Source organism: Azolla caroliniana, unplaced genomic scaffold (assembly GCF_043228905.1).
Source record: "Azolla caroliniana isolate FFs.n. ecotype wild unplaced genomic scaffold, voAzoCaro1.0.p SCAF_21, whole genome shotgun sequence".
In the NCBI taxonomy this organism is placed as follows: Eukaryota; Viridiplantae; Streptophyta; class Polypodiopsida; order Salviniales; family Salviniaceae; genus Azolla; species Azolla caroliniana.
Window position 1 is genome coordinate 9,969,515 of NW_028230456.1, and position 12,413 is coordinate 9,981,927.

A 12,413-nucleotide genomic window follows, 5' to 3' on the forward strand; every position below is an offset into this window, starting at 1 on the left:
CAAACACATCCACGCACTCACACATAGCCGAGTTACGTAGTGGAGCCTCTACCGGAAGCACCTGGACTTTCCTCGCGAGCAGGGCATCCGACCAAAGTCCTTCAGAGATCACACAGAAACAGTGCTTGATCCCCAATCCGACAATACCTCCCCCTTTCCCCCCCAAAAAACGCGATCCCCGCTAATCTTTCTCTTGTGCCTCTTATAGGCCGACAAGGGAGGACTGTCACATCTCCCGTCACATCATCCTTATTCTTTGTCCCTTCGGGCAGAGATGCTTCGATTTCCAAGATATGTTCTATCTAATCTATTTACATCGCGTTGACCTATTCTTAGCTATGTACAAGTTATTTTAATTCTGTGCGCCTATGTGTACGCGTCGGTTCATGCGCTCTGATCCCCCGGTTCCCTTTATGGTCGGTTTTCTTCATGACACCGGTTTCGGCTCAAACCAAACCGAACTGTTACAACGTGGCTTAACGGTTTATTGGTTCAAAAATAAATAAACCGTTTGGTTTGGTTTCAAATGTTATGATTCGGTTTGGTTTCAGTTCGGTTTTCCGATTCCCTTTATGGCCGGTTTTCTTCATGACACCGGTTTCGGCTCAAACCAAACCAAACCGTTAAAACGTGGCTTAACGGTTTATTGGTTCAAAAATAAATAAACCGTTTGGTTTGGTTTCAAATGTTATGATTCGGTTTGGTTTCAGTTTGGTTTTGAATTTCATGGTTTAGCGGTTTCAATTTTTGTGGTTTGGTTTAAAGGTTTATAGGTTAAAAAATATTCCTAAATTTTCACCTCTAGGCTAACTTTTAACTTTTAATTTTAAACCGCTAGGCTCTAACTTATTAAATTTTATATACATTATAAGTAAAGTGTCCTTTTGATTCATGATTATCAAATTTATGATAAGTATGATAACCAAATTTATAATATGTATGATGACTAAATTTATAATATGTATGATGACCAAAATTATAATAAGTGTGATAACTAAATTTATGATAAGTATGATGACCAAATTTATCATGATTTTCTCACATAAATTCATAATATGTATGATAATCAATATCTCAAAAAAATGATTTGGTTTGGTTTGGTTTGGTTTCAAGGCCAAGAAATAGAAACCGAACTGAGCCCATTGCTAGTGCCATATACAAAGTGGCGCATTGCATGTTCATGATATTGTTGTTTTGCACCATAGACATGTCTAATGCAAATGGTGGGGCCGTATTTAATATGAAATATTACAATATCAATAATGGTTGAAATCGAAGATGTTCATCTAAGAGATGTTGGGTTCTAATCCTGAAAATCCTAGGACAATGCTCATGACACCTACCATGATATTTTATACCTCCAAATGCAAACTCATCTCATTTGCGTCAAGCCAGAAGACGATGTTACTGAACAATACTTTCACATCTGCACATGATTCTTATATTCAAATAAGGAAGTACATTATGTGTGGTGGATAATTACTCCTAACTTTCTCTATTTAATGTTATAACTTGGATCTTCTTGAGAGGGGTCAATTTGCAATTACAAGCTCTTTACTTCTAAATTCTAATTTAAGTTGCTTTTATAACCATGTACATATTTACAAAAATGGCCTTGGCCAAAATATACAAATCTCTACTAGAAGACGACCAATATTTCAATCTAGATCATTCGGATAACCACATATGTATCTTTCCAGAATTCCAATTGTATCATTTTAACATTAGTTAATCTAGTCATAAAGTTCTTGCCTCGTCAAAGGACTTTATGACTAACTATGGTTGGTAAATGTTCACCTTCTTTGCTTTGTCTATACAAAGAGGGTTTATACGGCCCATGGGCCTTTACATCTATGCTACACTGCTCCGTCGAGCTTGCCTAGTTTAAGGCCCTATAAAGCTATTTTTGAGCCAACTTGAAAGTGCGACCCCAACCACTATGAACAAATTATGTCACAACGTTGACAATAACAAAAGCCCGACACAAATTTGGAGTGTAGGGAGCCCCTTATAGTATCGAACGGGACTCATGCAAATCAAACAGGTCATTGGTATTTCCTAAAATAGTGTGTGGAGTAGCAGACTTGTCCTGTCCTGTGGGTCGCCGACAATAAATTCCAAGATATATTGAGCCATGTTCTACTGAGGCTATAGTGGCAAATAGAAAAATCGGCATGTCTCGACCGCGAGAAATCGCAAGCGGGAATGGTACAAAAGCAAGGTTCTATAATCATCCTTTTTGTGGATTATCTACATAATAACTAATGTTTCATTTCATGTTGGATCTAGTTTACATGTATGTGTTATGTACTGTACACTATGTGTCTCTTAATACTTGGGGCTCTCTTCGAGATAATAATAACTCTCAGGAGCAGAGCAGACATAGAGATAGAGGAATGGACGCTCAATCTCTGCCCATGACCTTAGCAGGAGGAGGAGGAGGAGTCCTAATCTCCTTGAATTCACGGCTTTCCCCTCTGCCTTCGTCTTCCACTCGTCTCTCCTCCTTCGCAGTGCCTCTCAGAAAACCGAAATTTCCTCTTGCCATCCGAGGTAAAATCCACCCTACATATCGTTATTTCTTGCTTGATTTGTTTTCATTTCATTCACTTTATTTTCTCCCCCTCTCTCTCTGTCTCTCTCTCTCTAGCATCATCAACACCAGCAAGGAGGACATGTATTACATTCCATGTGGATAACACCAGCATTAAGGTACCATTGTCACAAGATGCAGCAAAGGGTCTATCGAAAGCCATTGATGATGTGCTTAATACATTCCGTGAGAAGGAGAAAGCTGAAAGACCCAAGAGATGGGAAAGCATGGAGTTTCGGCATGATGAAGATGGCGTCTTTGTTGAGGCCTTTTGTAACCCTAATGCTTATGCCAACCCTTTCCAAGCTAAGGTATTGATTACTCTTAATGACGACAAGTTAAAGATCTCAACTGAGGGTCAACTGAGTACTATCAAAGCTGAGGTCGACCAATATGTGAAAGCCATTTTGTAAGCCATCATTGAAGTATCATCATTATTTATTCTATTTAAGAAAATAGTGTGTTCTTGTGTGAGACATTTTATAATCGGCATGGCATTGAAGAGCTGTTTTTCTAATTATTTACATGGTTAATACCTTCAGTGGAGAATGGAAGGAACATATCCCCTTCGTTATGGCATGTGAAATAATGATGGTGTGTTACACTAGATCAAAAGCTCTTGTAGTCATTCTTATCGCAGTCATATTCGAGTATTGTATAGCTTTTCAGACCAAGATTTTAGTAAATCTTATTTTCTTGCTGTTAATCAAAGATGCTTATGCTAGAAATAGGGTAAAAGATACTGGTTATTAACATATCCCCATTGTTATGGCTTGTGAATTATTGATGTTTTGTTACACTACATCAAAAGCTGCTGTAGTCATTCTTATCGCAATACTATTCGAGTACTGTATAGCTTTTCAGACTAAGATTTTAGTAAATTTTATGTTTGCTGTTAAACAAAGATGCTTATGCTAGAAATGGGGGTAAAAGATTCTGGTTGTCTCCAAAGCGGAGCTCTAAATCCATCCTAAAAGTTGTATAAAGAAGAAAGAGATTTTGTTATCACCTGAAAAGGACTAAGAGGAAGAATGACAACAAGGAGATGACAATGCCAACCAAAGGATGGTGTAGAAATATCACAAACAAAAAGTGGCCATAAGAGAGCTTTTATGCTTATGTTAGATAGATTCAAGAATAGGGTGATAACAAAGTTTTTGGAGTTGCAATGAGAAATGAGATGCCAAAAGGAGTTGCAATGAGAAGTTGATCCACTTCCCACTGAGATGATCCAGTGCCAAAGGATAATGTTTGAGTCATCTTGGGGCGAGATAAAGCAATGTTTCCCTAAATGGAGAAATCAATGTGAATTTCAGAGAGCTTTTATACTCATGTTAGAAAGGTTCAAGAATGTGGCCATAGGAGAGCTTTTATGCTTATGTTAGAATGATTCAAGAACAAGGTGACAACAAAGTTTACGGAGTTGCAATGAGGATTAACATGCCCACAAAGAGGCAATGACTATTTCAGAGTGTGATAACTTCCCACTGAGATGATCCAGTTGCAAAAGGTAATGTTTCAGTCATCTTGAGGCGACATCAAGCAGAGTTTTCCTAAATGGAGAAACCATGTGAATGACCATGCCAGGATGTGACAAATTGATCCAATTCCCACTGGCATGATCTAGTGGCAAAAGGTAATATAGTCATCTTGGGCGAGATAAAACAAAGTTTTCCTAAATGGATGGAGAAATCAATGTGAATGTAATTTTTGAAGATAACATAATTGTATTATGAGCACATCATGATACATACTTTCTGTTAGAAAGTCCCTAGAGAATGACAAAAATCGCAATAAAATGCTTCCTTTTTTGACAATGCCCATCCTCTAACATGGGATATTTAGAACTATTCATACAATCAATGTTTTCTGCCACATAGGCATCATTCGAGAGACTCATTCTACACATTGTCTTCTTCCTTTACAAACTTGGCAACCATTTGTTCTACATTAATTTATAGAGTTGGTGAGTGGGTATTCCTTGGTTGGCACCAACAGTACATATTATTGAAAAAATCTGAAATTCCTTCGCCCAATCTTTTGCCCAGATGCACACGATGTATGGCTTTCTCATAGATTTGAGAATTGGCAAGCATATGTTCACTTGGTACATTGAGTTCTCATGCGTCTTTGAAGATGAGAGAGAGAGAGAGAGAGAGAGATTAGATTAGATTTTTTATCACCCTATGGGACTAAATACATATATCTTGTAAATACATGTGCTCATGCTTCTCGATGGAGATTTGAGTATTGACACTATATGCTAAGCATCTGAGAAGTGATGATATAAGAGAGAGAAATGGGGCAGTTGTGGGGTTTGCTCTAACATTAGGGAACATTTTGATAGCTCAAGCATTGGCACTAATTTATTTATTCTTAAAGCTCTATCTGATTATAACTAATGCTATGAAAGTATGTGGGGGCAGCTCTACCTTTGGGCAAACAACTAATAGCTCAAGCATTGGCAAACGATTTCTCCTTCTTTCTTAAATCTGTCTGATAATATAAGTCTTTGGAAGTATGGAATGTGTTTGCATAGGCATTAGGGTTAAATTTTAATACGCATCAGTCTGTCTGTATCCGATGCATTGAGAATTTTGGTTGATCTTGGTTGGCATGGGAAAATACTGGACCAAGTGAGTTTTGTTGGTGTTGCTATTTCACCCTCTCAAAGGTCAACTTGGATTTCACCCTAAACTTGAACAAAACCTTACTATTGATAAGTTCTAGAATGGATTTTTAGGAGAATGGTTTTAAAAGCACTTTTTTCCAACCCTTCGGTATTTCTCAAGTTTACCAAACATATGATTAAAATCATCAATAAGTCCTACCAAAACATCTTTGTGAGCTTCATAAGTAAACTACCCTACCACAATGCCCTAACCCATTTAGATCCTCATGCCAACTCCACGATTGAAAATTAATGACATCTTCAGGTTCCCACCATTAACATAAAGCAGTACTAAAAACAAGTAAAATTGAATACTGCATGTTGTAAAAGGTGTAACCATGGCAACTAATTTATGTCAAGCTCCACCTATAAACTTGTTAATCAATAAGATAGGCATAAACATATGAGAAGTGAGACCTAATGCAAGTTCTTGCATAATCCTTATCTAAGTGAGACGTTCTATGCAAGTTATTCTGCAATCCTTGTCTAAGTGAGACATTCTAATGCAAGTCCCTGCAAAGTCCTTGTCTAATACAACCAACAGCCAACAGCCACTAAAAATGCCCAAGCAATCAGGAGGGGTTGGATGTGTAGCCTTCTTAGTCTTGATGAGTAATAAGTTGAGGATAGATTTAAGTTATTATGGAAATGCTGTATGAGTAAGGTTGTGTTCAAAAGATCAAGCCAACAATTATGGGACAAACATTTAAACACAAGTTCAATGGGAGGCAATCAGAACATGCCTTAATTGTTTCATGCCACCCAATGTTTTAATGTCTTCTTGGCTTCAGCATGACCCTAACAGTAAACAAAGTTGCTATAGAACATGGCAGTTACGAGGTAATAATGTACAAAAAGTTGTCTTAATAGCTAATACATATGAGCTATATCAACAATTTTATAACCATCTATCTTACAAGAATGTGGCAAAGTAGTAATCAACAAGATTTCTTTCAATAACAGAAATTTAGTGGATTCAGGACGAACTATATATATTTCTATACGAGTTTTCACTCGCAATAAAAAAATCAATGAATAATCCCGAACACTAATTTCCTACAAGCGCGAGGCAAGTGTGTATGTTCTTTCAGAGAGTTGTGTCTTTTCACATTTGCATTCTGTAAGACTGCTCATGACAAAATTCAGGACAACTGTGGCCAACAACCGTTGATGTTGTCGGAAATAATGATCAGCATCCTCCAGAATTACTAGCTTATGGTTCTTTATCAATCTGTCAAAATCATTTGCCTCCTCAACACTCACAGTCTCATCCTTGGAACCATGTGCTGTTAAAACCCTAAAACAGATGCAAAAATTCATCAGAGGATTTTTGGAATAATGCCAATCATTGGCTGACATAAACCATGTTATTCTCACAAATGCCAATAAAAGAAAATTGCTTTTTCATAATCATATTCTATCTTAAATTTGGTATATGCTCTTTTTTAATAGCTTAGTCAGCAAAATCAAAACATACCGGCAATGTTCTGATATGGAGATCAAGGCTTTTTCCATATTAGTGCTTAATCGTTCCTTTAGACTATGCTTTGTGACACGGTAAATCAAATTTCCTGTTAGAGATACAGAAAATGTATCATACCATCGGAAGAATTTTATATGAAAAAGGAAAACTATGTCTCTAGAAAATGAATAGATACCTGATCGATCTTTCACATCCACATAACCTTGTCTCTCCATCACTTCAGAATAATTTGTTCCCAAACGCTTACTAATTCCTCTTTCCAAATGAAACCTGCCGCTTATGTTTATGACCATACTCACGTCCTTGTATTTGGACGCATATAAAAGCACCGCATTTCCACCTGCACAAAATATGAATTGTATCTTATAGATAGGAATTTTAACATTAGCACCCAAGATCAACAAAAACAAGTTAAATTTCTAAACATGAAACCTATAATGGAAATACACCTTTGCTATGTCCTACAAGAACATTGACCTTGGATCCAAAACTTCTTAAATAGCATATAACACATCTGAGATCTTCTGCATCTTCCCAATAGTTGCCGTATCGAAACTTCCCTTCACTTTCCCTGATATAAATAATAACATACAAGAATAAATCTATAGTAAACTATAACACATTCATACACAGCATTAAAGAAATATGTTAAGGCATACCCAGATCCAGCAAAATCAAATCTGAAAGTGCTCATGCCATTTGACACAAAATCTGATGCTAAATTCACAACTACAGCATCTTCCTGAAGAAATCATTCTCTCTCTCTCTCTCTCTCTCTTGGTGAAAACACACAATTATATTAATAAATGCATGGGAAAAACACTAGTTACAATGGGTGTCACAATGGAGTATGGTCACCCACTAACTACAGGGGTAGTGGAACATGTTGAATAGCCAATTGGCAACACGAACACTCCACTGAGGACAGAATTTTCACTTCTCCAATAAAGAAAATTGCCACATCAGTACTCCCTCTCTCTCCCCTCTCTCTCAATCAATCTATCTCTCTCTCTCTCTCCATCTATCTATCTATCTATATACTTATATACTCTGTAAAAGGTATTGTATAATGAAATAAGGAGAATACACGTAGTTATGCATTAACATGGTCACTACAAGGTTCTCCATGGACTAGCATGCAGGCACTGATCCTCAAGTAGAAGATTATAATGAAACAAACCACCAAAGACGAAGACCGATGCCCGTTCAACTGGTTGATGTACCCAACTGCCATGTTGTGTATAATAAAAGAATGCATTCTCTCTCTGCCAACTCCTAAAGATGTATCCTGCTCGGATCTCATCTTCTCATCAATCATTTCTACAATACAGATGCGCACAAAAGCAACCCCAATTACCCATCGAGAAAGAAGAAAAACGACTTTCCACTAGATGCTACCGTTCCTCTGCATGCCACCACCCAATCTATCATAATATATGCATCCTTATCTGCTCCTTATGTCCCCCTAGGCCTACTCTCTGCATGTGGGTTGAATCATGATGTTCATTACCCAAACCCAACACCCACTCACCAACATGCATGCATATAATTAGATAGGCTACATGAGGGAGATTAAGAGGGATATTGAGTTAAAAAGATAGTGCAGTGAGATGTGAAATTCAGATTATGTTTTATTCATCACATTATGTTACTTACCTCACAGGGGATCAAAAAATATGCAGAAGCAAACAATGATAATCAACTAGAGTCACCCTGCACTTTCATATCTGAGGGCATTAAAGAGCATTCAACTCGTGGTGACACATGCCTTAAGGAAACATCCATCATAATGGAAAATGGAGATGTTATACCTATGGCAGAGAAGAACTGGAGATGGTGCACTCAGTGTAGTTTGCAATCTTTCCTAAACGGTCCAAATGCTTTTTTCCAGATGTGGTTTTCTTAATATAGGAGTACCACATTACATCGTTCACTTCTAAAACAATAGGCATTATCAAGATTTGAGTATATATATAATGTGAACTGTCATCTACATCATCCAGTTCATCCATGATCTTGCATTAGCATACACTTCACTCATTATTTAGCATTATTACTTACTCCACCAGTGATTAAGCATGAACTTTTACTCCATGCTTCCTCAAAGTACTCACCATCTCGACCCAGTCACCTCCCAATCTCCAGTATAGACCACACCTACACCATCAACATTTTCCCACCATATGACCTTCACAGGAACATGCCCCAAAAACCATTGGTGCAACGAGGAACGCAAATGGATATATCTGTAACTTCATACTAGGTAACCAACCCACAATCAAATCAGAAACCTCACTTCCAAAAACGGCAATCTATGAGGAAGCACAATATTGGGATCTCTACCATCCCTTCCTGAGCAACGGCTCAGCCACTGCATAAAGATATATTAGAGAACCTCGATTATCATAAAGCCAAATGGGTCACAACTGAATCATTCTTATGCAAAGAGCTAGTATCTTGTGCCTCACCAAATTCCGTACAACAATCATCATTTTCTCACCTTACTACCTTCAACTTTTTCATAAAAGGTGGAGAAGACCATCTCCCCTTCAGCAAGGACTAAAAGTGAACACCTCATATATACAGTAAGCAAATTTGCAACATGGCCTCACAGTGAGCTTGAGAACATTGCCTTCATCTATGGTGTAGCCTTATAGGATCCAATCCTCACATCCATATGTGGATACAAATGAAGCACTATACTCCTATTGTGATATATGATACATAGGCAAAGCTTCCATCATGCACGACATCATTCTAGCTGACTGAATTGGCTTCCCCTCTATGACAGTAGAAGCATTGTTCCAGACAATGAACCTAACCTCATCGACATCCAAACCATGCTACTTTAAAGAATCACAGGTAAGGCATTCGGAAGCAACATAGGAAGTGACTGAAACCGACATGATTCATGGTAATCACAAACGATGAAGCAGTTCAACAACCTTATGCTAATCCACACCCTTCTGAGATGATGAAAGGAACATAATCTTGCTGCAAGATCTATGGAAATTCTACACTCAAAAGACTTGGAGCACACCGTAAGATATACTACAATAACTATAATGCTCACAAAGAAATACAACTCAGAGTTTCGTCCATTTCCATACCCACCAACTGGTGATTGAAGTAAGACAAGCACTCCCATACCTAGGGCTGACAATCTTTGCACATTTCTGTAGATGCCCAGCTAATAAGCACATTACATAGAAGTATGTCACACTCTTAGGTAAGTACAGTACCTTCCAAACAAATGGATAATGCTGAAAAGCATTACTTTGGCTAAGGCTTGCTCAAGGTTCAAAAGGATACAGAATCAACCTTATATTACCACATGGGCACAGACGCAATCACAAATAATTGACTTCTTCCATAGATCACATCTCCAGCAACATGCCAACTCTCGAGAAGGCACCACTGAGCAAGCAGAAGAATGAGGTCAGAGAACACAACTGGGATATACTGCACATGGTCCATACCAGCAACTGATCATAGAATTTATTGCTAGCCATTTAGGGCATCCAGATACACTCAGAGTAATTTGTCCACCACACCAATCAACATTAGACACCATTTCCCCTAACCAGCACCTATACATAATAGCTCCAAAATTCATGCTAGTAAAACAATCTCAAGAAATTTTAACAATTGTAAACCACCACATATATAAACATCATCATCATGGAACCATATTTGTATCACGATGGTCTTATGGACATATTTCAGCCTCTAGTAGAAGACAATATTTCTTATTTTCTATCGTTCTCATTTAGCAGCTAGCTTAGTTCTCTTATTTCATCTTTTGCATTTTCTTTCTGCTATGCCATTTTAAAATCCTCTCCCTACAATAATTGCTGGCCCCATGGGTTGAGTTGGACACCAGTGGCTGTTAATATATCATCATCACCATCTTCCATTCAAAGTGAGAGAGGCAATTACCCACTCGGCATTTGCATACTCTGCCCCAAATAACCAATCAGGGGAATGAGGACAAGGAGCATTCTACACTATGATGTGAAGCATTAAAAGCCATCAGACAATGTTATCCACGATCAATGACTCAATGTACAACAGCTTCTTCGGCAATATATATGCCATCTACTTGATCAAAACGACTTTAAATATATAAGCCACGTATGGTGACCTTAAAATGAAGAGGAGACTATTACAATGCTCGTTTTGGGTTCCATAAGCCATGGTTCCAGCCTATTATGAACATTAAACTATCAAAATCATCATCTCTCTCAAAAAAAAAAAATAGCATTATGCATCTAAAGTTAAAATGAATTCCATGACCTCTCAATATCTACAATTGGCATTTAAAAAATACCAAAATTCTTGAACCCCATAACAGGTCATTAGAAAAATAAGGTCTCTCATGCAATCACCACATGAGTTCCAGCCAATGTGTAGCATGCCTTATTCATATACATGCCTTCATTTTTCCAGAAAAAATTAGAGCTTTAATCAGAGAGTAAAGCAAAATGAGTGTTTTGCCTCTATATGCACAAACCCTGTGACAGGGACAAAATTGAGAAGGTCCATCCATCAAGGTTCAGTTGAATTGTACTAGATTTTCATACATTACAACAAAACGTATCTAGAGCCACACAATGGACAACGAAGTAATTTAAAGATACCTTAGAAGATTGAAATCCATGACACAGGATGACAATATGGTCCGAGCCAGTTTCTTCCAAGACACCAATCATCTTCTCTCCCCTTGAGTTTGGAATGCTAAGTATTCGGCAAGAATTCATGCCTGTCATATAGAGGAAGAAATTAGCCAATTCTAAATGAGTATATTTTGAAGAACGATCACTCAACTCGTCAACAATTGCGAAAATCTCCCTTTTTACTGTACAACGATTTGAATTTGTGCTACAACGAGGAGAAGTGGATGTATCCCTCTGCATGAAAAACGGCAATTGTGTGAGGTCGTTATTCAGAGTTCTTTATATATTTTCTAGCGCTGAATAGATCGAGGCTAGATTGATTGTCATCGACTAGTCGTGCTCATAAACAGAAGAAGAAGAGATTGAAAGATTCCAAATACAGAAAAAAAATATGCACCTTGAGGAAACGATCGTGTGTTGGGGACTGATCTTCGTGTGCGGAATCTATTCCATGCGTCAAATCCGAAGGATCAGGAAGGAAAGCGACGAAGAGAGAGAGAGAGACCCCTTCGATTGGATTGCGCAGAGCTTTTATGGAAATAAACTGATAACACTCTACATACTATGTACTCTGTCTCTCTGTCTCTCTCTGTCTCTCTATGCATGACATATGTATGTGTATGTATAATTAATTGTATGTATGGCCATGTTTTTGTATATGTATAGACCGTCATGTATGTATGTGTATGTATGGCCATGTGCTCGTGTCTATTAGCTACCAATTCAAAAACAGGGCTGGCGAGGGAATCGCGGCCACGGACAATGCAGGTCGTTCAATTCAACTGGTGGCGCATGCGATTTGCACCGTCCGATTTGGATAAGAAAGAATGTGCGATAAAAAAGATGTCAGAGGTCGCCTAACATTGAGTCAGTCCTCAGTTGCCCAACCCCGTTAGTAGTTAGTTGGCCAACTCAGTCCTTAGCCGCCCAACCCTGTCATTGTAGGTCGCCCAATTGCCCGACTATATTAGAACAATTAATGAAGTAATA

At 38.0% G+C, this 12,413-nt stretch overlaps 2 protein-coding genes across 6 annotated transcripts; one reads left to right on the forward strand and one right to left on the reverse strand.

Annotated features, from left to right (window-relative positions):
• Window positions 1-2,333: 2,333 nt before the first annotated feature.
• Window positions 2,334-3,267, forward strand: LOC147850606 (uncharacterized). The gene is made up of 2 exons (XM_087336190.1): window positions 2,334-2,553; window positions 2,651-3,267. The coding sequence occupies exons 1-2, from the start codon at window positions 2,397-2,399 to the stop codon at window positions 3,004-3,006; spliced, it is 513 nt and encodes a 170-aa protein (XP_087192316.1). The 5' UTR covers window positions 2,334-2,396; the 3' UTR covers window positions 3,007-3,267.
• A 2,932-nt stretch (window positions 3,268-6,199) lies between these two features.
• Window positions 6,200-11,964, reverse strand: LOC147850607 (uncharacterized). 5 transcript variants are annotated; one of them, XM_087336557.1, is made up of 7 exons: window positions 11,821-11,964; window positions 11,575-11,657; window positions 11,388-11,509; window positions 7,407-7,489; window positions 7,197-7,318; window positions 6,742-7,087; window positions 6,200-6,561 (listed from the first exon to the last, which is right to left on the reverse strand). In XM_087336557.1, the coding sequence occupies exons 3-7, from the start codon at window positions 11,505-11,507 to the stop codon at window positions 6,321-6,323; spliced, it is 912 nt and encodes a 303-aa protein (XP_087192683.1). In that variant the 5' UTR covers window positions 11,508-11,509; window positions 11,575-11,657; window positions 11,821-11,964; the 3' UTR covers window positions 6,200-6,320. The 5 variants fall into 5 exon arrangements, with proteins under 5 accessions (XP_087192683.1, XP_087192684.1, XP_087192682.1 ...); XM_087336558.1 differs by having other exon boundaries at window positions 6,742-6,835; window positions 6,923-7,087; window positions 11,388-11,657; window positions 11,821-11,956; XM_087336556.1 differs by having other exon boundaries at window positions 11,388-11,657; window positions 11,821-11,963.
• Between the last annotated feature and the right edge of the window lie 449 nt (window positions 11,965-12,413).

What these genes read in the sequence shown, in the direction of transcription:
- LOC147850606 (XM_087336190.1), top strand. Translation starts at nt 2,397, where the DNA reads ATGGACGCTCAATCTCTGCCCATGACCTTAGCAGGAGGAGGAGGAGGA. An exon ending in ATTTCCTCTTGCCATCCGAG is followed by an intron (nt 2,554 to 2,650) that starts GTAAAATCCACC and finishes CTCTCTCTCTAG; the next exon opens with CATCATCAACACCAGCAAGG.
- LOC147850607 (XM_087336556.1), bottom strand. Translation starts at nt 11,516, where the DNA reads ATGACAGGCATGAATTCTTGCCGAATACTTAGCATTCCAAACTCAAGG. An exon ending in ATGGATTTCAATCTTCTAAG is followed by an intron (nt 7,490 to 11,387) that starts GTATCTTTAAAT and finishes TGATTTCTTCAG; the next exon opens with GAAGATGCTGTAGTTGTGAA. An exon ending in TTTGATTTTGCTGGATCTGG is followed by an intron (nt 7,319 to 7,406) that starts GTATGCCTTAAC and finishes TATTTATATCAG; the next exon opens with GGAAAGTGAAGGGAAGTTTC.